At 49.9% G+C, this 23,049-nt stretch overlaps 2 protein-coding genes and 1 pseudogene across 3 annotated transcripts; 2 read left to right on the forward strand and 1 right to left on the reverse strand.

Annotated features, from left to right (window-relative positions):
* Positions 1-4,610: 4,610 nt before the first annotated feature.
* LOC132234679 (ras-related protein Rab-11B) lies at positions 4,611-19,103 on the forward strand. Of its 2 annotated transcripts, XM_059695903.1 has the most exons (6): positions 4,620-4,855; positions 11,247-11,442; positions 12,455-12,648; positions 12,971-13,051; positions 13,631-13,802; positions 14,695-19,103. In XM_059695903.1, the coding sequence occupies exons 1-5, from the start codon at positions 4,816-4,818 to the stop codon at positions 13,774-13,776; spliced, it is 657 nt and encodes a 218-aa protein (XP_059551886.1). In that variant the 5' UTR covers positions 4,620-4,815; the 3' UTR covers positions 13,777-13,802; positions 14,695-19,103. The 2 variants fall into 2 exon arrangements, with proteins under 2 accessions (XP_059551887.1, XP_059551886.1); XM_059695904.1 differs by lacking the exon at positions 12,971-13,051 and having other exon boundaries at positions 4,611-4,855; positions 13,631-19,103.
* On the reverse strand, positions 5,584-5,680 carry LOC132236271 (U6 spliceosomal RNA; annotated as a pseudogene).
* Positions 19,104-19,250: 147 nt separating the features above from the next.
* On the forward strand, positions 19,251-21,391 carry LOC132234678 (F-actin-capping protein subunit beta-like). The gene has a single exon (XM_059695902.1). It carries the CDS (start codon positions 19,884-19,886, stop codon positions 20,697-20,699), a length of 816 nt encoding a protein of 271 aa, XP_059551885.1. The 5' UTR covers positions 19,251-19,883; the 3' UTR covers positions 20,700-21,391.
* Positions 21,392-23,049: the final 1,658 nt, after the last annotated feature.

Raw genomic sequence — 23,049 nt, forward strand, 5'->3', positions numbered from 1 at the left:
CCTGGGGATTATAGTACTGAGCAAAATAAGCCAGTCAGAGAAAGACAAATGCGGCCTGTGTTGTTTCCTTGCTTCTTGTCTCTCTGTCCCCACTGAACTGTCAGCTCCACGAGGATTGGGACTATCTTATTCAATGATGTGTCCCCGGCACTAGAGCACTGCCTGGCACTTAGTAGGTGCTGGGTAAATACTTATTAAGGAAAGGACCAAAATGATTTTTAAACAGCGGAGCGAGAAAATCTGACTCATGTTTTAAGACTCCCTCTGACTGCTGTGGCAAGAACAGCATGTGCATGTGTGGGCAAAGCAGGGAGATCTGGAAGGTCCAGGGAGTGATGATGGGGCAAGAATCAGGGTGGTGGCAGTGGAGGGGCAGTGGAGAAGTAGTCAGAGTATATGAGGAAGGAGGGACATGAAAAGGCAATTAAGAGAGGGGTAAGGAGGCAGGGCCAGGGGAGTAAGGATGAGAAGGAGAGAAAAGTACATGACCTCTGGTTTTGATCATGGAGTGGGGGTGGGAAGAACGAAGACACAGGAGGAGGAGGAAAAAGGCCAAATTAATATCTAGGTTGCCTGATGGTCATAGCAGGGATGATGTCCAGGAGGCAATAATAATTATAGTTATATAAAAAGTAATTATAGTTATAGTTATAACTAGTACATGAGATCTATGCTTACATTATCCATCACATATTCCAAATATTTATTGAGAACAACAGTAATTACGACAGACACATCTATGCCATCATGAGGCTGATAATATTATTGACTCGAGACAGAAACTAAACAGATTAATGGACCAAGAAAGAAATACAGTGGGTCCTCGGGTTATGTCGGAGATCCGTTCCTACAGTGTGACATAACGCGATTTTCACTGTAAGTCGGAACCCACCTACATAAGCCCCTACGTCACTCAGATGGAGCACATACACAGCAGTAATGAAGTGAAACAGTAAAAAAAAATTAAAAGAAAGATAACAATTCCTGACCTTTACTTGTGGTAAAAAAAAAAAAAAACACAAAAAAAAACATAAAGCACATATGTACATACGTCGAAATTACGGAACTTTTTTTTTATATATAAATAAATGGGAAATGGTGATGTAACCACAAAATGACATACGTCGAGTCCGATGTAACCCGAGGACTGTATATACTTTAAGGTTAGGTAGTTAGAAATCCTGGGGTGGGGAGTGTGTGTGTGTGTGTGTGTGTGTGTGTGTAATGAAATAGGGTAGGGGACAGAGAGGAGAGATTATGTTGGACAGAGTCTCATGTCCAGTAAAGATTATATTTGGCCCTAGCCGGTTTGACTCAGTGGATAGAGCGTGGGCCTGCAGGCTGAAGGGTTAGATTCCACTAAAGGGCACATTCCCTGGTTGCAAACTTGATCCCCAGTAGGGGCGTGCAGGAGGCAGCCGAGCAATGATTCTTTCTCTCTCGTTATTGATGTTTCTATTTCTCTCCCTCTTTGAAATCAATAAAAAAAAATATTTTTTAAAAAGAAAAGAATCCCAAAACACCAATCAGAAAGAATACACATACCCCTATGTTCATAGCAGTGTTATTTACAATAGCTAAGATCTGGAAACAGCCCAAGTGCCCATCAGTAGATGAGTGGATAAAAATGCTGTGGTACATTTACACAATGGAATACTATGCAGTTGTAAATAAGAACTCTCACCATTTGACAGCATGGATGGACCTGGAGATTATAATGCTAAGCAAAATAAGCCAGTCATAGAAAGACAAATATGGTATGATCTCACTTATACGTGGAATCCAATGAACAAAATAAACTGATGAACAAAATAGAACCAAAGTTATGGATACACTAGAGGCCTGGTGCACGAGATTCATGCATGGGGGGGTGGGTGACGGGGAACCTCAGCCCAGCCTGCACCCTCTCACAGTCTGGGACTCCTGGCTCCTTACTGCCCACCTGCAGTGTAGGTGGGAGAGGTTTCTGCCACCACGGCTGTGCTATCCAGCCCTCAGCTTGGCATCTGGCTGAGTGGCACTCCCCCTGTGGGAGCACACTGACCACCAGGGGGCAGCTCCTGCATTGAGTGTCTGCCCCCTGGTGGTCAGTGCACATCATAGTCGTTTCCCCATCTGATGAATTGCATATTATGCTTTTATTATATACTAGGGCCCAGTGCACGAATTCATGCACCTTGAAAGGAACTGTGGGCTGCGAGGCTGTGGTAGGCACAGGAGTGAGTTTCAGCTCATCCTCTGTGCCCCTGCCCAGCCCCTCCCACTGTGCTCCTAGTCCCCTGTTTGCCTGCAGCCTTGCTCCTGCTACCGCCACTCCCACGTGCTGATGGCACCAGCCCAGCTCACCCCTCAGGAGCAGGGGGAAGTGGAGAAGCCCTCAGGGGCCATCAGGGCCAGCAGCCGCAGCCGAGTGATTGGGACTGTGGCACACGGGAGCAAAGAATTTTCGGTAACCACCAGAGGCTTGCCCCGATGACAACAACCGGTGCCTCGCCTTGGTCTGGTGCCCCCACTCACCTGCTCCATTATCTCACTGCAGACAACGCCCGCCATGTTCTGCACACGCCCCCTGGTGGTCAGCACACGTCATAGTGACCAGTTGTTTGGTCGTTCCAGCGTTTGGTCTATTTGCATATTAGCCTTTTATTATATAGGACTAGAGGCCCAGTGCACAAAAATTTGTGCGCTCGGGGGGGAGGGGGGTCCCTCAGCCCGGCCTGTGCCCTCTCGCAGTCTGGGACCCCTCGGGAGATAACAACCTGTTGGCTTAGGCCTGCTCCTGGGTGGCAGAGGGCAGGCCCAATCCCTAGGTGCAGCCCCTGGTTGGGCTCAAGGCAGGGCCGATTGGGGAGTTGGGGCGCCACCCCCTGTTATGCACAGAGCAGGGCGGATCGGGAGGTTGTGGCGCCACCCCCTGTCACACTCAAGGCAGGGTCGATAGGGAGGTTGCGGCGCCACCCCCTGTCACGCACAGAGCAGGGCCGATCAGGGGGTTGGGGCGCTGCCCCCTATCACGCACAGAGCAGGGCCCATCAGGGGGTTGAGGAGCTCCCCCCTGTCACCCACAGAGCAGGGCTGATCAGGGGGTTGAGGAGCTACCCCCTGTCACGAACAGAGCAGGGCGGATAGGAGGTTGTGGCCCCGCCCCCTGTCACACACAGAGCCGCAGGGCAATCAGGGAGTTTGGGCGCTGCCCCCTGCTCTGCTGATCCCGGTGCTGGGAGGCATATTACCCTTTTACTATATAGGATAGAAGCCTGGTGCACAGGTGGGGGCCGGCTGGTTTGCCCTGAAGGGTGTCCTGGATCAGGGTGGGGGTCCCGCTTGGGTGCCTGGCCAGCCTGGGTGAGGGGATGATGGCTGTTTGCATCTGGTCACACCCCCTTCAGGGTGGGGGTCCCCACTGGGGTGCCTGGCCAGCCTGGGTGAGGGGCTGAGGGCCATTTTCAAGCTGGCGGGAGACTGAAGCTCCCAACCTGTCCTTTTTTCCTTTTTTTAAAAATTCTGGGCCAGCTTTAGCTCTGAGGCTCGGCTCCAGCTATGAGACCTCTGCTGCTGAAAGCAGGTTTCTGGCCTTTGTTTACCTTCTGTATTTGAAACAATGTTGCGGTCCTGCTGGCTGAAGCCTGGGGTTTTGTTTAGCTTCTATATTTGTTACAATGTTGCTTAGAGTGCAGCTGAGAGGCCGGCAAGGCAGGCGGGGAAGCTTGGCTTCCTCCATCACTGAAGCAAGCAAGCCTCCCTGTTCGCATCAGCTGCCTGGTTGCCAGCCGCCATCTTGGCTGGCAGTTAATTTGCATATCACCCTGATTAGCCAATGGCAAGGGTAGTGGTCGTACGCTAATTACCATGTTTCTCTTTTATTAGATAGGATGATGATAATATTATTATATAGGATGGTACAGACTAACCTAACAGATATCAGAGGGGAGTGGTGAGGGGGTGCTGGGGGAAAGAAGAGAATAGACAAAGAACATATATGCATACCCCATGGACACAGACAACAATGTGGTTACAGCCAGAGGGAGAGGAGGTTGGGGTCTGGGTGGAGGGGTTCAAAGGGAGAGAATGGGGGACAACCATAATGTCAACAATTAAAAAAAACCTTAATGACAGAAAGTGGGTGGTTGATTTAGTACATGTTTAGGGAAAAGATCTAGATTATCTTCAAAAGTTTCCATGAGGTGGGTTTCTTTCCTGTTATACAGAAAGGGAAACTGAGGCAGAGGGTTAACGTGATGAGTCGCCAATGTAAGGATGAAAACTGCAACCGAGAGAGAAAGGACCTCAAGGTGGAAAAGACCTCGCGCAGAGGCCTCGGGGAAACGGTCATTAAGGGGGGCGGAGCCGGTGGGCCCATACATTGACCTATGATGTCATCCGGACGTTAGATAGCGTAACATTACCTGGGCGTAGTCCCATTTTCCTTCCCGGAGAGTTCCGCTGTTGGTCAGGCACGGTCTGTATCAAGTCTCTCATTGGCTATTCGCTCCGTCAATCCGTTTAATTATTCCAGCTTTCCGCCCCGCCTTCCCGTTCCAGTCTCTGAGAGGTTGACGCGGCTGTCACTTCAGAAAGGTCCGCATTCCTTCCGCCTTTCTACAGCCGACCGGAGGCGAGGAAGGTGGATCCCAGGCGGCGCCCACCCCCGAGGCTCTGCTTCCGCCTCTGATTGGCTGCTCTGGGTGCCCGTCGCTACGCCACCCGGTGCTGATTGACTATCCTGCCGCCGCTCTGCGCGGCGCCGGCCCCGCCCCCGTCGGGTGTTTGTGGTGGGGCTGCGGCGTCGTGGATCCCGCCGGAAGCGCCAGGACAATGGGGACCCGGGACGACGAGTACGACTACCTATTCAAAGGTACGGCCGGTGGGGCACAAATGGACGAGGTGCCGGCGGCCAACAGGCGGGCCGAAGTTCCGTCTAGGCCGCTGGGCCCAGGTCGGAGCCCAGGACTTGGGGTCCGGCGGGACAGGCAGTTGAGAAGGCCGGGGCAGGCTGGTCTCGACAGCTTTGGGCCGGCGTATACGACCCTGCAGACTCGGCTGACCTGAAGGGCCTGAGATTCCCTGGATGCGCCCAGGCAGGGCTGGAGCCCAGAGGAGGTGGGGCCCCCAGCGGTGGGAGAGGCCGTTGGGGGCGAGGCCTCGGGAGGGGACGGGACCGCCCCAGCGTTTGAGGGCCGGTCTGGGTGGAAAGCTCCATTGGGGGTGGGGGTGGGGGTGGAACCATTGGGGGCGGGGCTAGGATGTTGTGGGCGTGTCCAAGAAGAGGGCGGACGGATGGGGCGGTACTTTTCACAGGGTGGGCGTGGTTAGACTTGGTAGGCGCACCTTTAGAGGCGTGGCCGAGAAGGGAGGCGTGGACTCTGCGGGTTGAGTTGTGTGTTGGGGGACACCAGATTGCGTGGAGGGGTGCCTGGTGTGGGAGTGGGGGACTGTGTGTTGGGCCCAGGCCTGGTGGTTAACAGCAAGTTATCTCTCTTACCTCTTAGAACTCTTTTTTTTCAAGAGGTATATAAATCGCTTAATGATTACTCATAATAGTGGATGATACACAAAAAATTCCCATCTATAATTCTATCTGGCACATAAGTCTTCATGAATTTGCGTATCATCCTTTCGCATGGGGCCTTGCTAATCTCTATCATTCCAATTTTAGTATATGTGCTGCGGGAGCAAGCACACCCTTAGAACTCTTAATAGCACCACCCAGTACCTGCACTTTTCTAAGCTCTTTACACACAAAAATTCATTGAAATCCTCACCACAACCCTGTGAGGTCAGTATTATCCAGTGTCTTCTTTTATGGACTTGGAAACAGGCCCAGGGAGATAAGGACATAGTGAATAAGTGTTAGAGCAGAATTTGAAACCAGACCATTTGTTGGCTTTGCCACTTGGGGAGTGTATTTGGGGGAGCTTATGGCCAGGATCTGGGACTAAGGTACCAGACAGCCTCCTTCAACACAGCACGATGATGGCTTGGGTCTGGGCCAACCTTCTGGAGGATTTTCCCAGCCGGAGGGACAGGGCTTTGTGAGCCTCAGGTATGGCCTATGTAGGTCAGGCAGCCATAGCTGGCCTGCAGCCAGTTGGGGAACTCCTTCACCCCGCCCCAAGCCGAAGAGACTTGCTACATGTTGCTAGAGTCCTTCATTTCTCAGCTCAGCTGGTTTAGGGGTCACTGGCTTTATAGTGCCTTCTGTGCCAAGCTGGACTTTGGCCAGGCCTTCTGCTGTCCCTGCTGGCTGTTAGTGGCTGCCCTTGAGAGCTAACTCCTGGGCCCACACAGGGTACTTTTTTAAAAAATCCTCACCTGAGGATATTTTTCACATTGCCTTTTTTTTTTTTTTTTTTAGAGAGAGAGGAGGGTAGGGAGGAAGGGTGGGGAGAGAAAAGAAAGATAGAGACAGAGAGAGAAACATTGAAGTGAGAGAGACACATTGATTGGTTGCCAGGGCCAGGGATAAAACCTGCAACTGAGGTATGTGCCCTTGACGGGAATTGAACCCACAGCCCTTCGGTCCACAGGCTGATACAAATGATATAACCACTGAGTCAAATTGGCCAGGTCCACATGGGGTACATTTGCTCTGCTGCCTGCTGTGTGAGGGTCTGCCTGCCACACTAGCTGTTGGAATCTTTTCTTATTGGGTGACCATCCAGCATCTTGGGGCACGCGACCAGCGAACTTTAGAGGTGTGGAGAGTGGACGGAGCACTCCTTACCTGCGTGGGGGAGTGCCCATTGCAGAGCCCAGAGTCTTCACCCAGCACCATGGGCTCTGGGAGGTGCCTGCAGGCTAATATGTCACTGGCAGTTGAGGCCGTTTGGTCAGCAGGCATGTGGTCAAGGCCCTGGTGCAGACTAAGCCTTGTGGTTGGTCTCACCTTAGAGGCAGGGGAAGTTCTGTTAGGGTTTTGGGGACTGATGACAGGTGGTCTGGACTCCAATCTTGCTACCCAGTCTGCCCTTAGGTGGCTGCTCCTGGATCAAGGTGGGGCATACACCTGGCCCTGGCATTGCCAGGGCAGGGAGCATTCCCCCTGTCACCCCTTCCATGTTTCTGTGGTCATTTGCTTGTTATTTTCAATTGCTTGCTGATATAAGTAAGTAATTCCAAGTGTTTGCACAAATCATCTTTTGCCCTTTGGGTTATTTCCTTGAAGTATGTTCTCAGAAGTTCAGTTACTGGGTCAGGGGCAATAGAGCAGCTGTGTACTTCCCAGGATTGGTCTCTAGTCCACTTCCTGGAAACACTAATTCCACTTCTGTAGCACCTGGCATGGGGGGATGGTGCCCGCCTGCCCTGCTTCCTTCCCCCACTGACCTCCTTTTCTGAGTCCATAAGGTCAGGGCTCTCCAAACTGTGGTCATCTGAGGCCTCCTTGTTGGAAGACCCGCCCCCCCCCCACCTTTATCCTTTAACCCTTTGCGTTCCAATGTTATTTTTGGAATTCAAATAGTCTGGTCCAAATTAATTGATGGGATTGAATGTTGAACTTTTTAATGTTCTTATTGCTCGACGTTGGATCTGCTCCTAGCACCTGATCTGTTGAGTCAGCCTCGAGGTTGGACCGAAAAGGGTTAACGTTTGTCTTTAAATTTACCCAGGTTTTCATTCTTTTAAATGGGAAACGGAAAGTCTATTTGGCTCTGGCAAATAAAGAAGGGAGGAGGGAAGCCGTTAGGCATACTACAACCCCCACATAAATATGGCGAGTAGACAGATACGTAAATATTCTGTACACCCTCCCGTCCCAGCCCCTCCTGAGACCCCATGGCCTGCAAAGAGTCAGGCCTGGGCATTAGAGAGGCACCCAAGACATGACTGCATCAGAAGAGTTGACCAGGGCCAGCTTTCTCCCTGACCCTGCCACCTGGTAAAGGCCACCCATTAGCAGAAAAGGGGACAGTCATCCTCCCACCCCACCCCCACCCTGTGCCCAACCTTCCTCAGGCTTCTGTCACCTTCCCCTGGCCCTGTCTTGGGCACAAAGGGGCCAACCTCTCACTTTGCGGCCTGTCCAGCCCTCCCACCAGTCTTGTTTGCTTTGGCAGCCATATCACATGTTGGCTTTCCTGACCTCCACCGCCAAGGCCAGCAGATCCTCCTGGGTATTTGCTGCACACTCCCCTTTCCCCAGGAGTGAGGTTGTTTGTTTGTACCTAATTATAGATTCTCACATTTATCTTGTCAACTGTGGGTCATTTTCCCAGCCCCATCAATCCCTTAAGGCTCCCTGATTTCTCCTCTGATTGACCAGGCTATGGTGTCTATAGTGGGAGCAGTGGTGTCCCCAAGGGCCACCGAGGCCTTTCTAGAGCCACTCACCTGGCCCATAAGGACGTGGTTGATGTGGGAAGCTTCCACGGTGGCCCAGAGCCCTGTTCTCTGGGTTGTTTACACCCCTGCCCCATCTATGAGTACTTTTGGGGAAGGGGGCAAGGAGAGAGTGACTGCCAGGCCCAATGCTCACCTCTCTCTGCCAAGTGCTCCCAAGGCAGCCTCCTGGCTCTGCCACCTGTACAGGACTCCACCAGGCCCACTGGTCCCAGAACCAAGCACACCGTCTTCTCCCATTGCAGATGGTGGCCGTGCCTGTGCCCCAGCTTAAACACCTCTTCTTTGTTCTCTAATTTCCAGGGGACTAGCTCTGGTAAGATTGCTCCCAAGTGCTGGCCCCTGGAGCCTGGGATAATCAGGGTCTGCTTCCTGGAGGAGAGATGGGACTCTGCTCTGCCTGAAGTAGGGGAGTGTGCTCCCCACCCAAATGACCACTCAGTTTGCCTGAGCATCTGAGTGTGGGCCCTGGTGGTGCTACACTGTTATGGGGCAGGCCAGAGGACACAGGCCTTCAAGAGGTGCCAGTTCTTTGTTTTTGCCAACTAGGCTTGCCTGCCCTGCCAGCCAAGTGGTGTGTCTAGGGAGGCCATTTCCTGGCCAGCATTGCCACCAACTTCTTTGGAAATGCTAGGGGTCGTGTCCTCAAGGGCCCTTTATTTCCCCAAGACAATAGATCGCTTGTGCCTTTGATAGAGCCAACCCAGCCACTGCCCTGCTGGCCACCTCTCTGCAGCAGGCACCTATGTCAGGGAGTGCCTGGGCATCCTGGCCTTTCCAACATTTATATGGGCAATGACTGGTGGCCCTCATCCTATTCTTGCAGCCACTTTATAATTTGTTCACTCTGTCCTATGTGTGGGGTTCTGTGCCAGGGCCTGGGGATACAGCAGGGAATGAGACCATCTGATCTCATACCCTTGAAGAAGACGGACGAAAAACAAATAAGTGAAACCTGGCAAGTGTGGGAGGGTGGCAAGAGCTATGGAGGAAAGGCAGGGGGTGCAAGTGGCGAGTTTTGGAGGAGAGGGGTATTAAGAGGACTGCAGGGAAGGCCTCCTTGATTGAGTGCCATCTAACCAGGCGGGTACCTGGGGAAGAACATTCCAGGCAAAAGGCAGTGTGCACTTGCACATCTCTGAGTCCTAGTGAGGAGGCCTGTGTGGCAGGGGCAGAGTCAGCACGCAGGGGGAGAAAGGAGGTGAGGGCAGGGAGGGGACAGGGGCAGGTCATGCAGGGCCTTGTGAGTCCTAGGGAGGACTTAGGCTTTTACCCCAAGGGAGGTGGGAGCCCTGGAGGTCTGTGGGCAGAAGAGGAGCAGGACCTGACTCAGGTGCTCACAAGTACCCCCTGGTGGCTGCCTCGGGAGAACAGCCTGTTGGTTGGAGATGAGAGTGAACTCAGGGGCACTAGAGGGGAGGCTGGCACAGCAACTCAGGGAAAGGAGGCTGCCTGGATTACCTAGGGTTGGGGCAGAGACAGTGGTAAGAAGTTGGGGGAATCTGGACATGCACACATAACATTTTTCATCGGCCCGAGGGTGACCAAGCCTGCAGTGCTGACAGCTCTCCACTGGACAGATCCACGCTCAGATGCCAGAGCCCAAGGCCCATACTTGGGAATCCATGTGGTTTCCAGCCGGGGCATCTGATCTCTGCTGTGTGTTGTTCCTTCTGTGCTGCATATACACCCATGCATGTGTACACACACACAAACACAATTCTCCAATATGCCCTGGGGCCAAGGCCAGCCTTCCCAGGCCTAGGACCTTCCTGGATCATCTCGAGTGGCCCCACTCCTATTGGGAAAGACCCACCAGGACTGCTTTGTCCTGCTCTGGAGGGCTCTTGTCCTGGATGTCCCTGCAGAATGGCCAACCCTGGGGATTAGCTGAAGGGAGGGTTAGCAGGCTCTATTCCCTCTTAATTCCTTGCAGAGGGCACATTTCTCTTTTGAATGGGCAAGTTGGCTGTGCTGGGCTGAATGTTGGTTTGCTTGCAGCCACTTTCCATGAAGAAGCAACAGGGTGGGCATGGGACGTGAGGCTTCTCATTTCCTGTTACTTAAAACTCTGGAGCCAAATTCTTGTCGGTAGGAACGTGGTGGTACAATAATAATTGCTTTTCCACCTGTCTAGCTGGCTGGATGCTGGCTGAGTTCTGATCCTGCAAGTTCTTGTGTCCCCTTCCCTAAACTGGCTCCTGTCTTTCTTTTCACACCTGTGGAAAAGGCAGTCCAGAGAGATTAAGTGACTAGTCCAGCCGTGGGCAAACTACGGCCCGTGGGCCAGATCCGGCCCGTTTGAAATGAATAAAACTAAAAAAAAAAAAAAAAAAAAAAAAGACCGTACCCTTTTATGTAATGATGTTTACTTTGAATTTATATTAGTTCACACAAACACTCCATCCATGCTTTTGTTCCGGCCCTCCGGTCCAGTTTAAGAATCCATTGTGGCCCTCGAGTCAAAAAGTTTGCCCACCCCTGGACTAGCCCAAGGTCACCCACCCCACAGCTTACTTGGGCCTCCAGGCTGCAGTGAAAATTTGGGGGTTTGATGGATCCCCAAGCCACCTGCCTGCCAGGATGCATGGGTCCCTATGCCTTAGCTCAACAGCCCTGCTCTGAAGGATCAGACATAGGCAAGGGTATTGTGCTGTCTGCAGTGGCTGTGTTTCTGGAAACCTGGAGCCACTGTTTGCTTCTGCACCAAGAAATGCGGTACCTTGGGCAAGGGGCTCTAGACAGCTCTGGCTCCACCCTGTTATTAGCTGTCACATTTCTGAAGAACCTGGGGCACTGCTGTGAAGGCTCTGCAGGTGGACGTGAGTGGCATGTGAGTCTTTGCTTGGTGGGCTGCCCTGCTTTGCCCCATGGAGCCGTACCTATATCCCTCCCCACCCTTACAGTGGTGCTCATCGGGGACTCGGGTGTGGGGAAGAGCAACCTGCTGTCCCGCTTTACCCGCAACGAATTCAACCTGGAGAGCAAGAGCACCATTGGTGTGGAGTTTGCCACCCGCAGCATCCAGGTGGACGGCAAGACCATCAAGGCGCAGATCTGGGACACCGCTGGCCAGGAACGCTACCGCGCCATCACCTCCGCGTGAGTGGCAGGGATGAGGAAATGTAGGTCTTGGACATAGGGCTAGTGGGCTCTGAAGGAGGGGTAGGAGTTGGGCAGGAGGAGAAGGGGAGAGCATTTGGCCCAGGGTGGAGGGATGAGACCCCCCGCCCCAGGAGTGGTGGGACCCTCGGAAGACCATTGCCCACTCTTGACCGCTCTGTGACCTCATGTGGGCACGTCCAATGGCTCCTCTGACCCCTGGAGTGGGCCATTCCACTCTGCCCACCTCTCAGTCCTGCCTGCTTGGCCTGCCCTGCCTGGCTATGTTCCAAGTCTTCCTCTTTCCTTGGCTCCCTATGGCCACCCAGCCATCAGGACCTACTGGAACTGCCTCCTTCCAGACCCCTTGGCCATTTCCCCATTAGTCACACGCTTTCCTCTCAATGCCTTCCACTAAAACCTGGTTACCTCTTCATCTCTTTAATCCCTCAGGGTGCATATGTGTCAATTAGTCTTCTTCATTGGAGCTTTTGCCTAGCAGCAGCCCTTTTCCTGCACAGGCAAGGTTTCCTTCTCCCTTTTTGTGGGTGTCTTCTGACCTCAGGCCCTTAACTCCCTCCTCAGGCCTCCACAGCCTTTTTATTCATTTATTTTCTTAATGTATATTTTTTATTGATTTCAGAGAGAAAGGGAGAGAGAAATTGAAATATGAATGGTGAGCGAAAATCATTGATCGCTGCCTCCTGCACGCCCCCTACTGGGGACCAAGCCCACAACCTGGGCATGTGTCCTTGACCGGAATAGAATCTGGGATCCTTCAGTCCACAGACCAACACTCTATCCACTGAGTCAAACCGGCTAAGATAGGCCCCCACAGTCTTGAGCTGAATCTGGGCACAGAGTCCTCTTGCAAGACCATGAAGGTCGCCGCTCGGTCGCCGCTCGGCTGGGCTCTGCGTGGGTCCAGGAACTGCTGCCCTCAGAGTCTTGGGGGCCCCCATGGGGCGCTGACAGGCAGCTCATTCCTGGGCCCTGCCCCCTGTCCCCACAGGTACTACCGAGGTGCAGTGGGTGCACTGCTGGTGTATGACATCGCCAAGCACCTGACATACGAGAATGTGGAACGCTGGCTGAAGGAGCTGAGGGACCATGCTGACAGTAACATCGTTATCATGCTGGTGGGCAACAAGAGTGACCTGCGCCACCTACGGGCTGTGCCCACTGATGAGGCCCGAGCCTTCGCAGGTGAGCACCTACCAGTTGGTGAAGGGTTTCACTTAGGGGCAGGGCCCTCCTGCAGGGGCCAGCCCCTGAGAGCGGGACTTTGATTAAGGCATCCGTGAAGTTTCTGGAAAGCCACAGCCCCCTCCAGGTCCTTCCCATTTTCCCTGGCTGTGAGCAAGGCCACAGTGCCATCCTCCCTTCTTCAAGGAGTGGGCATCTAAGTCCTACCCTCCTGGCCCCAGCCCTTCATTTCCTGGGCCAGGTGAGTGGGTAGGCACACAGGGGCCCCTAGGGGATACAGGAGAGCCCCCTGCTCACCTGGGCAATCTTCTCTCTGTTCCAGAGAAGAACAACTTGTCCTTCATTGAGACCTCAGCCTTGGACTCCACCAACGTAGAGGAAGCTTTCAAGAACATTCTCACAGGTTATCCCAGGGTCTGGTGGGGGCCACAGGAACCCCTAGCAGGCCCACCAGAGGTGGTGTGGGAAGGACACCAGCCACACTGGTTGCAAGCTTCAGAATGCAGCCCCTGACCCTTCATTCCTTAAACCTGCTGGTTAGTCTGGATAGGAGGACAGACATGGCAAGCTCTGTAAAGTCAGGCTAGATCCCACCTCTACTGGCACTTGGCACCCAGCTCCATGGGTGAACCCATGGCTCCATCAGGGAACAGCCAGAGGGGACTGCAGATGGCCTCAGGCCCAGAGCTCCTGGTTTTCTGGAAGTTTATTCTGAGGAGAAGGGGGTCTCTGATCTTTACGAAGAAGAGTCCTGGGTTGGGGAGGGTACCTCTGTGACCAGATGTAGGTTCTACCCTTGCTGAGTGCACAGGGGAGAACCCTTATGTCAGAGGTACAGGTAGGCCACAGTGGGGGCCTTTGGGAGGGGCACAACCTTGGGGGTACTCCCTGGAAGAGGTGACATCCAGATGAGCCCTGCAGGGGGCCAATCACCACAGGCAAGAGTATGCAGGGCACTCACCTCACATTCCCCCCATTGCAGAGATCTACCGCATTGTGTCACAGAAGCAAATTGCAGACCGCGCAGCCCATGATGAGTCCCCTGGTAACAACGTGGTGGACATCAGCGTGCCACCCACTACTGATGGACAGAAACCGAACAAGCTGCAATGCTGCCAGAACCTGTGACTGCCCCTTGCCTCGTCCAAATATGCGTGCGTGCACATCCTCATCCTTCGCCTGCCCCTCATCATGATGTCTTCTCTGACCTGACCCTCTCTGTCCCTCTGTGACTGGCTCCTACCCCTCCACTGAGCTCTGCAGACAACTGGGGCTTAGGAAGAACAGGAGTCCAGCTGCACCATCTGTCCTCCTCCACCCCAGGGAAGCTTGAAACCTGGCTGCTGCACCTATTCTTCTTGGGTCCCAGTGGGCCTCTGGGTGGTGTGGGGAGGGTGGCAGGATGGACCAGGCCAGCCAGAGGCAAGAGGATGGGCACACCAAACAGGCTTCAATTTTCCACAGCAGACTCCGGGGAGCAATTACCTCCCTTCCTCTCTGGCTAGTTGTCCCAGCTGGCGCTGGTCCCTACCCAGAACCCCCCTCTGGGCTGAAGCCTGAAGAACCAGTGACCAGGGGACTGGGTCAGGCAGACAGGCTCCAGCATCCTACCACCCACATACAGTCAGCACCGCCTTTGACCTCAGCCTCTCCTGTGCGTGCGTGAATCCAGCTCCTGCCTGTAGATTTATGCTGGGAGAAGACCTCCCCCCCTTTCTGCACGCAGCGCACTCCTCACCCCTCCCTGTGCCCTTCTCTCTGTCTTGTCTCCCTGTCTGGTCAGGAACTGTTTGCAAGTGAAGCAATATCTCAGTGTTTTGTATATACAACCGCTCTTGTAGCCTTTGTTTTTTTGTTATTGTAGAGAAACAGATTCTTTATACACTTTGTAAGATTGACGCCAAACCCCAGCTCTCAGATCTCTTATTCTCCCTGTGGCCCCTGTTGCCCCAATGCCTCATTTCTCTGTCCCGTTACTAAAATGTGTAACCTGACTTCCTGGACAGAAACCTGCCGCCGCCCTTTTGTCTTCTTTCTCTGCTCCAGGTGGCCACCCCTGAGCCAGGCCCCTTGCTGCACACACCCTCTACGGGGCTGCACCACCAGGCTCAGCCTCACAGGGAGCTAGAACACCAGGCCTGAACCCCTGCTCAGGACCATGCAGAGGCCTCCTGAGCTGGCTACGGAGGCCCTGGGGGGGTAAGGGTGGGAGGGAAGGCTGGGAGGTGGGGGTTGACTTTAAACTCCTTGCTGCAAGGACCACCAGCTTTAGGACTTGAGGGTGGTCCTCCAGGAGGAGGTGGGCTGTGTCCACTGCTTTCACCTCCCAGCTCTGGGAGTTGGACTGCTCATTGCTTCCATCTGTTCCCCACCTGGCCACCACTTGGGGTCCCAGCAAGGACTAGTAAGAGGGCTGGCCCACATGTTGGCAGTACCAGTCCCATCCCAGACTGATCTCTGAGGAAGGCTGAATGGGATGCTTGTCCACACGGGCAGGACTGGCCTGAGGGCAGGTTCCCAAAGTGGAGGGAGCGGGGGGAGTGCCCAGCCCTGTCCCTGCACTGATCACATGACCCAATGGGTGTTCTCTCTCACCTGAGTGCTGGTAGCTGTTCTAGAAGCTCCAGACTCTGGCTGAACCTCTTGTGCTTTTGACCCCTAGGAGAGCCACCAGAGGGGGATTCCAGGCTCTGGCTGCCCTGCCCAGACATCCCTCCAAAAGAGCTCTTGAGTCATAGGGGCTGTTCTCACAGGAGCTGGGTGAGCCGGAGCCCATGCTCCAGGCTGAGGAGCACCCTGGGCTGGGGATCTTGTGGGGTGCACAATCCAGGGCCCATTTACATGGATCTCAGGTCCCCTGGGTTTAGGTAGGGTGTGCTACGGAGAGGCAGAGGGTGAATGGGAACTTCAGGAGGGCCAGTGAAGCACTCAAACACCCGAAAGGTTTCAGGAGTCAAAGATCAAATCTTTGTGGAGCCTCAGGTTGACCAGGCCCTGGGCACATGCCAGTATTTAGACTGAGGGTGATGGTCCAGTGACACTATTTCAGTTCCTCTGATTTCAGTAATTTAATAAGCGCAGCATGCTGGCTTTGTACTAGGCACTGTTCTGCAGAGTTTTTTTGTTTTGTTTTTATGGTAAAATAAACATTACAAAAAAAATTTTTAATTGATTTTTAGAGAGAAGAAGGGAGAGAGAGCGATTTGTTTTCCACTTATTTATGCATTTATTGGTTGATTTTTGTATGTGCCCTGACGGGATCAAACCCATAACCTTGGCTTATTGGGACAATGCTCTAACCAACTGAGCTACCTGGCCAAGGCCATCTCAACCATTTCTAACAGTACAGTTTAGTGATATTAATGTGGTACACTCACATTTGTTGTACCACCATCAATCTCCAGATCTTTCTCATCTTCCCAAAATGAAACTGCCCCCATTAAACATCAATCCCCCATCCCCTGGCACCCACCATTCTATTTTCTGTCTCTGAATTTGTTAACCTAAGAATGTCCAAACATAGAGAGAATTTTTATTAGAATGTATTTGGGGATAACCCTGATGGGTGTGGCTCAGTTCATTGGAGCATCGTTCTGTACACCAAAAGGTGGTGGGTTCGATTCTCAGTCAAGGTTACATACCCAGGTTCTATCCTGGTCAGGATGCTTTGGGGAGGCAGCTGGTCTATGTTTGTCTCACATTGATGTCTCTCTCTCCCTCTTCCTCTCTACCTTCCTATCTCTAAAATCAATTTTTAAACATTTATTTGAGGATAAATTATTAGAGGATACACCTGAAAGCAAAATCTCAACAGACTGAGAAAAATGCTTTGGAGAATAACAATTTGCAATGTCTTTTATGCATTTTAGATTAAGGAGGAAGATTATATCAAAGTGTGAGAAGGCAAGATGGTGATCAAATTACAGGATAGTTAAGATCATGTGCTTTCCTATGCTTTAAGGGGATCAATGAACAGGGCTTGCTGAAGGCAAAGATAAGCTATTTAGTAAAGAAGTTATTTGTCAGGTGTAACTACCCACTATGAACTGCCCAGTTAGCAATTTAGTTTTTTGTTAATACCAAGAATATTTTTCCATTGATTTTTTAAAAATACGTATTTTTATTGATTTCAGAAAGGAAGGGAGAGAGAGAGAGAGAAACATCAATGATGAGAGAGAATTATTGGTCAGCAGCCTCCTGCACACCCCCTACTGGAGATCGAGCTAGCAACCTCTTGATTCCTGGGTCAACGCTTAACTGCTGAGCCACACCCAGTTGGGCTCAATTGATTTTTTAAAATATATTTTTATTGATTTCAGAGAGGAAGGTAGAGGGAGATAGAAATAGAAACATCAATGATGAGAGAGAATCATTGATCGGCTGCCTCCTGCATGCCCCTTACTGGCGGTTGAATCCGAGCATGTGCCCTTGACTGGAATCGAACCCAGGACCCTCCAGTCCACAGGCCAGTGCTCTATCCACTGAGCCAAACCAGCCAGGGCTCCATTAATTTTTTTTTTTTAAGTGGGAAGGAAGGAGGGAGAGGGGGAGGGAGAGAGAGAAAAAACAAAACATTGATGTGAGAAAGACACATTGATTGCTTGCCTCCCACAGCAAGTGCCCTGACCTGGGTTGGGATTGAACCTGCAACCCAGGTAAGTGCCCTTGACAGAATCAAACTCTGGACCCTTTGGTTAGCGGGCCAACACTCTAACCACTGAGAAACACCAGCCAAGACCCAGTTAGCAACTTATGATCAGACCACCCAGTGAGGTCACTTTGGATAGAATCCCCCCACCCTTTTTTTTTTGCCCACAAATTTCACTCCTCTAGGGACCTCATAAAAGTGGAATCCTGCAGTATTTGTCCTTTTGTGTTGGCTTATTTCACCGAGCTAATGTCCTCAGGGTTTATCCATGTTGTGGCAGGTATCAGGATGGCCTTTCTTTTTAGGCTGAATAGTATTCCATCGTATGGATAGGGCACATTGTGTTTTTCCTTCATCTGTCCATGGGCACTTGGTTGCTTCCACCTTTTGCTACTGTGAATCACGCTGCGATGAATGGCATGCAAATACCTGTGTGAATCCCTGCTTTCAATTCTTTTGGGTGGAATTGCTGGATCATATGGTAATTCTGTGTTTAATATTTTTGAGGAACTGTTAATCTAAATAAATTATGCAATAAAAGAATATAGTCCCACAGAAAAAATAAATCTTTTATGTTATAACAGTTCCTCAAAAAATTAAACAATTACCATGTGATTCAGGAGGTGAGCATAATTTACCAGCCTCAATTTATAGACAGGGCACAGAAGTCATTGATGGGAAAAATAAATAAATGGGTATTTTTAAAAAAGTGACTCTCCCAGGGTCCTATAGTTAATAAGTAAGCAGGTTTCCACACCAGAGCTATATAGTAACCACTTAGCTAGAAGACTTCTCCAAATGTTCACTGAGTGCTTACTATGTGCCAGGAAGCCCTAACAATTGAAGAAAACGCCCAGATAAAAGACTGGGAAGAAGTATACCAAAATTAAAAATATTATTTTATTTTATTTTATTATGGCTCTAGCTGGTTTGGCTCAGTGGATAAAACATTGGTCTGTGGACTGAAGGGTCCAGGGATTGATTCCAGTCAAGGGCAGGCACTTCAGTTGCAGGCTTGATTCCTGGCTCTAGTTGGGGCATGTGCAGGAGGCAACCAATTGATGTGTCTCACATTGAGGTTTCTCTCTGTATCTCCCCCTCCCGCTTTCTAAAAAAAAAAAAGGAAAAATATCCTCAGAGATGATTAACAACAAAATTTTATTATGTCCCAGCCAGTGTCGCCCAGGAGATCATGGTTCGATTCCTGATCAGGGCACATGTCCCAATTTTGGTCTTGAATCCCCAGTGGGAGCATGCAGGAGGCAGCTGATTGATGTTTCTCATCAATGTTTCTATCTCTCTATCCCTCTTTCTTCCTCTCTCTGAAATCAATAAAAACATTTAAAAAATAAATTAAGAAAAAGGAATTCTATGAAAAGTAACCTTACAGGGTGGTGTGATCATAATTCCTAACAGGGCAGGTCATGGTGGGTAGTCACATCCTAGGCATATAACTTTTTAGTAAAGGGTTTATTTCTGTGCATCTAGATTAACCTTTGAAATGCCTCATTTTAAAACCTTTTAAATGTGAACCACCCTTTCAGACCCCTCCTCTAAAGTATAACCATCCTCAAGGGAGCACAATCTTCACTATTCTGTAATCCAGTCTCTACCTTGCTTTCTCACACTTTCATGTGATCTTCCTTGTGTTCCTTCTTTAATTTTGAATGCATAAAGAAAACTGCCAATTGTTATTTTGCAGAGCATTTTATTTGTTTTTATTTATTAGTATTATTTTATTTTTGCAGAGCATTTTAGATCTTAATCCCTGGCATCAGTTTTGGCTTAAATAAACTCATAAAAATTATCTGCAAGTTTGAGCTTTTCTTATGTCAAAAGAACCCCTATATTGCCACCACCCAACTTCAGTCAGTATAATTACACCCTATAGCAGCTATCTTGCTACCATGAGAAAAAGGCCAAGAGGATCTCAGAGTCATTGACCCTATCGTCATTTGACCAAACCAATGCCAGCAGCCATCCTCTAGAATTCTCGTTGAAGCTAACAAAAATTGGCTCATCAATGAACATTAAATCTAGTGGGTGAAGGTTTATTGAGTAACAGGATAATTAGTTTCAAAGTATTTTCCCATAACTCACTTATTAACAAGTACAGCATAATAAATCATGCTGGAGAAATCATGCTAGCAGACAGTTTTGATCAGGTTAGCATAATCAGTGATGGAAGAAATCAACATTTTATGCCTCCTGATAGTTGTATGAACTGAGAACACCATCACTCTATGGTTCCTGTCCCAAATAAAATATTACACAAACATCAGTTGAGAGGCTTTCTAAAAATAACTAGCCTATAATCTTCCAAAGTACCAAGGTCATGAAAGACAAGGAAAGATTGAGGAATTGTTCTAGACTGAAGGAGATTGAATTAGATTACAAAATAAGTAATCCTGGGATGGATTCTGGAACTTTAAAGGACTTTATTGAAACTATAAATAATATTTAGGAATTACATGGTAATATCAGATGAATATTAATTTCCTGGTTTTTGAGGTTGTACTGAGATTATGTGGAAGAGTGTATTTAAGAAAAATACACTGAGGCAGGGAGAGCCATCGCCGCTGCCACCATGAGTGATCAACAGCAGGACTGTGTCTTGGACTTAATGAGGTGCCTGCCTCCACAGCAAATTGAGAAAAACCTCAGTGACCTGATTGACCTGGTTCCCAGTCTATGTGAAGATCTCCTGTCTTCTGTTGACCAGCCACTGAAAATCGCCAGAGACAAAGTGATGGGAAAGGATTACCTTTTGTGTGACTACAACAGAGACAGGGACTCGTGTAGGTCACCATGGAGTAACAAGTGTGACCCTCCCTTGGAAGATGGGGCCATGCCTTCTGCTCGGCTGAGGAAGCTGGAGGTGGAAGCCAACCATGCCTTTGACCAGTATCGAGACCTGTATTTTGAAGGCAGCGTCTCATCTGTCTACCTCTGGGATCTGGATCATGGCTTTGCTGGAGTGATCCTCATAAAGAAGGCTGGAGATGGATCAAAGAAGATCAGAGGCTGCTGGGATTCCATCCACGTGGTGGAAGTGCAGAAGTCCAGTGGCCGCACCGCTCATTACAAGCTGACCTCTACGGTGATGCTGTGGCTGCAAACCAACAAATCCGGTTCTGGCACCATGAAACGTGGAGGCAGCCTTACCAGGCAGGTGGAGAAAGATGAAACTGTGAGCGACTCCTCGCCACACATAGCCAATACTGGGCGCCTGGTAGAGGACATGGAAAATAACATCAGAAGTATGCTGAATGAGATCTACTTTGGAAAAACAAAGGACATTGTCAATGGGCTGAGGTCTGTGCAGACTTTTGCAGACAACTCAAAACAAGAAGCTCTTAAGAATGACCTGGTGGAGGCTTTGAAGAGAAAGCAGCAATGTTAAACCTCTGCTTCACGCTAATTGGACATGCCATGTACTCATTAGATTCCTTTCTTAGAAAACTCGTTTTCTGCTCCCTTCCTGTCCCTTTCCTCCCCGACAGGTCACACAACACCTGTGTCACTGACCTGTACAGCGCTATCACACCCTGAGAATAAAGCCGCAAATACCCTCTCCGTCTCTCAAGCCTGCTTCCCACCACATTTTGCTATCAGAACTTGATGTTTCCATAGAGAGCATGTGTGTTTTGTTTGCCCAGGCTCCACTCCCCCTCCCCCCATTTATAGGCATAAAATACACTGTCTGCCTCCTCTTCCACCTTTTTGTTACATTAGTGTAAAAAATGTAAAACAAAATTTTATGAAATAACTGGTATGTGAAAGAAGAAAAACTGGAAATCTGACTCCACGTGTGTTTGGGAGTTGCTTGGGGTTGGGGTGGGGAGCAGGGGACAGCTCTGGGAGGAAGGAGAGGTGGCCCTCAGCACTGTCCTGCACGCTGGCCCCTGGCCGCGGAGACCACGTTGTGGGGGTGGGGGGCCTCGACCGTCTGCTCTTCTGGCCAGGTGCTTTTCTGTCCATTTTTATGGAATGCAAAAAGAGTTTTTGTTTTATTTTGTTTTTTTGTAAAGCTTTAAAAAAAAACACCTACATTTTATACTTGAGCTTCCATACTTAAAAAGAACAAAAAAGAAACTGGGATGCAAAAAAAATACAGTGAAGTATTAAGGATTAATGAGATACCATGTATGTACCTGATACTCTCAACTCTGAAACGTTAACAATTGGGCAAAAGGTTTATGGGGGCTCTGTGCATTATTTCTGCAACTTTTATGTTTGACATTATTTTAACATAAAAAATAATTTAACATGAGCCCTGGCAGTTGTCCTGATACACCAAGGTTGCAGGTACGATGCCTGGTCAGGGCACATACAAGAAGCAACCTTTATTGATTACAGAGAGGAAGGGGGAGAGAAACATCAATAATGAGAATCATTGATCGGCTGCCTCCTGCACATTCCACACTGAGATCGATCCCACAACCCGGGCCATGTGCCCTGACCAGGAACTGAACCATGAGCTCCTGGCTCGTAGGTCAATGCTCGACCACTGAGCAACACGGGCTGGGCCAAAATTGATGTTTCTCTTTCTCTGTGCCCCTTCTCTCCAATTAATAAATAGAAAGTTTAAAAAATTTTAACCCAAGTGCATAGATTTAAACATTTGATGTGTGCTGGGGTCCAGCCCCAGCGGTCCAGGGGTTCCCAAAGGTGTGGACAGAGTCGGCGAAGAATGTTTTACACAGAGACAGCGTTCAGAACTCTCTAGCTTTCCTTAGTCTCCGTGGATCTTCCCTGTGCCTGGCTGAGGCCACGGAGAGAAAGATCGCAAGGCAAGCTGAGCCTTTATTTTATAGTGAGAGGTAAACAAGGTAGTGGTTTCCAAAGTTACACTGTTCTTGTTTCACTTGTTTTTGTTCTTGTGAGTTTCACTTGTTTACACCATGGTTATACTTCCTGCACTTCCTCAGCCCATTAGCTTCCCAGATAAGATCTAGGGAGTGTTAAAAGGTCAAGCCTAATTATGCTAAGAGGACTGTGCCCTCTAAGCTGGGAATTGTTTGTGACTTTACCAACAGGTCAGTCTGAGGCTTAACCCTATATCGGCTCCCTACAGATGTGTTTTGATTTGCAATCATTATCCTTAAAGGAGGCCAAATTGTCCACTTTGCTGCCAGTGGGATCTTCTTTTAGTTGGCCCACACTGGCACTACATTAGTAGGTAATGCTTTGACAACTATTGTGCTTTCTGGTATGTCATGATCTGCCAAGTTTATTTTGTACATTTTCTGTACCAGACCGAGAATCAGTCATTTCCCCAAGGTTCCCTGGTTCTGTCCATTGGAAATGAAACTTAAAGTCCGCAAGCTTAAGGAGCACTCATTGCAATGAGGTTGGTCTTTGTTTCTGACCTTTTTAGTGGACAAAACTAAAGAATGTTTGCTTTTTATTTATTTTTTAATATATTTGCGTTGATTTCAGAAAGGAAGGGAGAGGGAGAGAGAGAAACATCAATGATGAAAATCATTGATGAGCTGCCTCCTGTAGCCCCTTCTGGGGTTTGAACCCGCAACCCGACCTCCTGGTTCATAGGTCAGTGCTCAACCACTGAGCCATGCCAGCTGGCCAGTGTTTGCTTTTTATAAAGATAAAATATATCATGATTCCCTGGCCACTGTGGCTTAGTTGGTTGGGTGTCTTTCTGTGAACTGAAAGGTTGCTGATTTGATTTCTAGTCAGGGCATATGCCTGAGTTATGGGCTCAATCACCGATAGGCAGTATGCAGGAAGCA

This window comes from Myotis daubentonii, chromosome 5 (assembly GCF_963259705.1).
Source record: "Myotis daubentonii chromosome 5, mMyoDau2.1, whole genome shotgun sequence".
Classification (NCBI taxonomy): Eukaryota; Metazoa; Chordata; class Mammalia; order Chiroptera; family Vespertilionidae; genus Myotis; species Myotis daubentonii.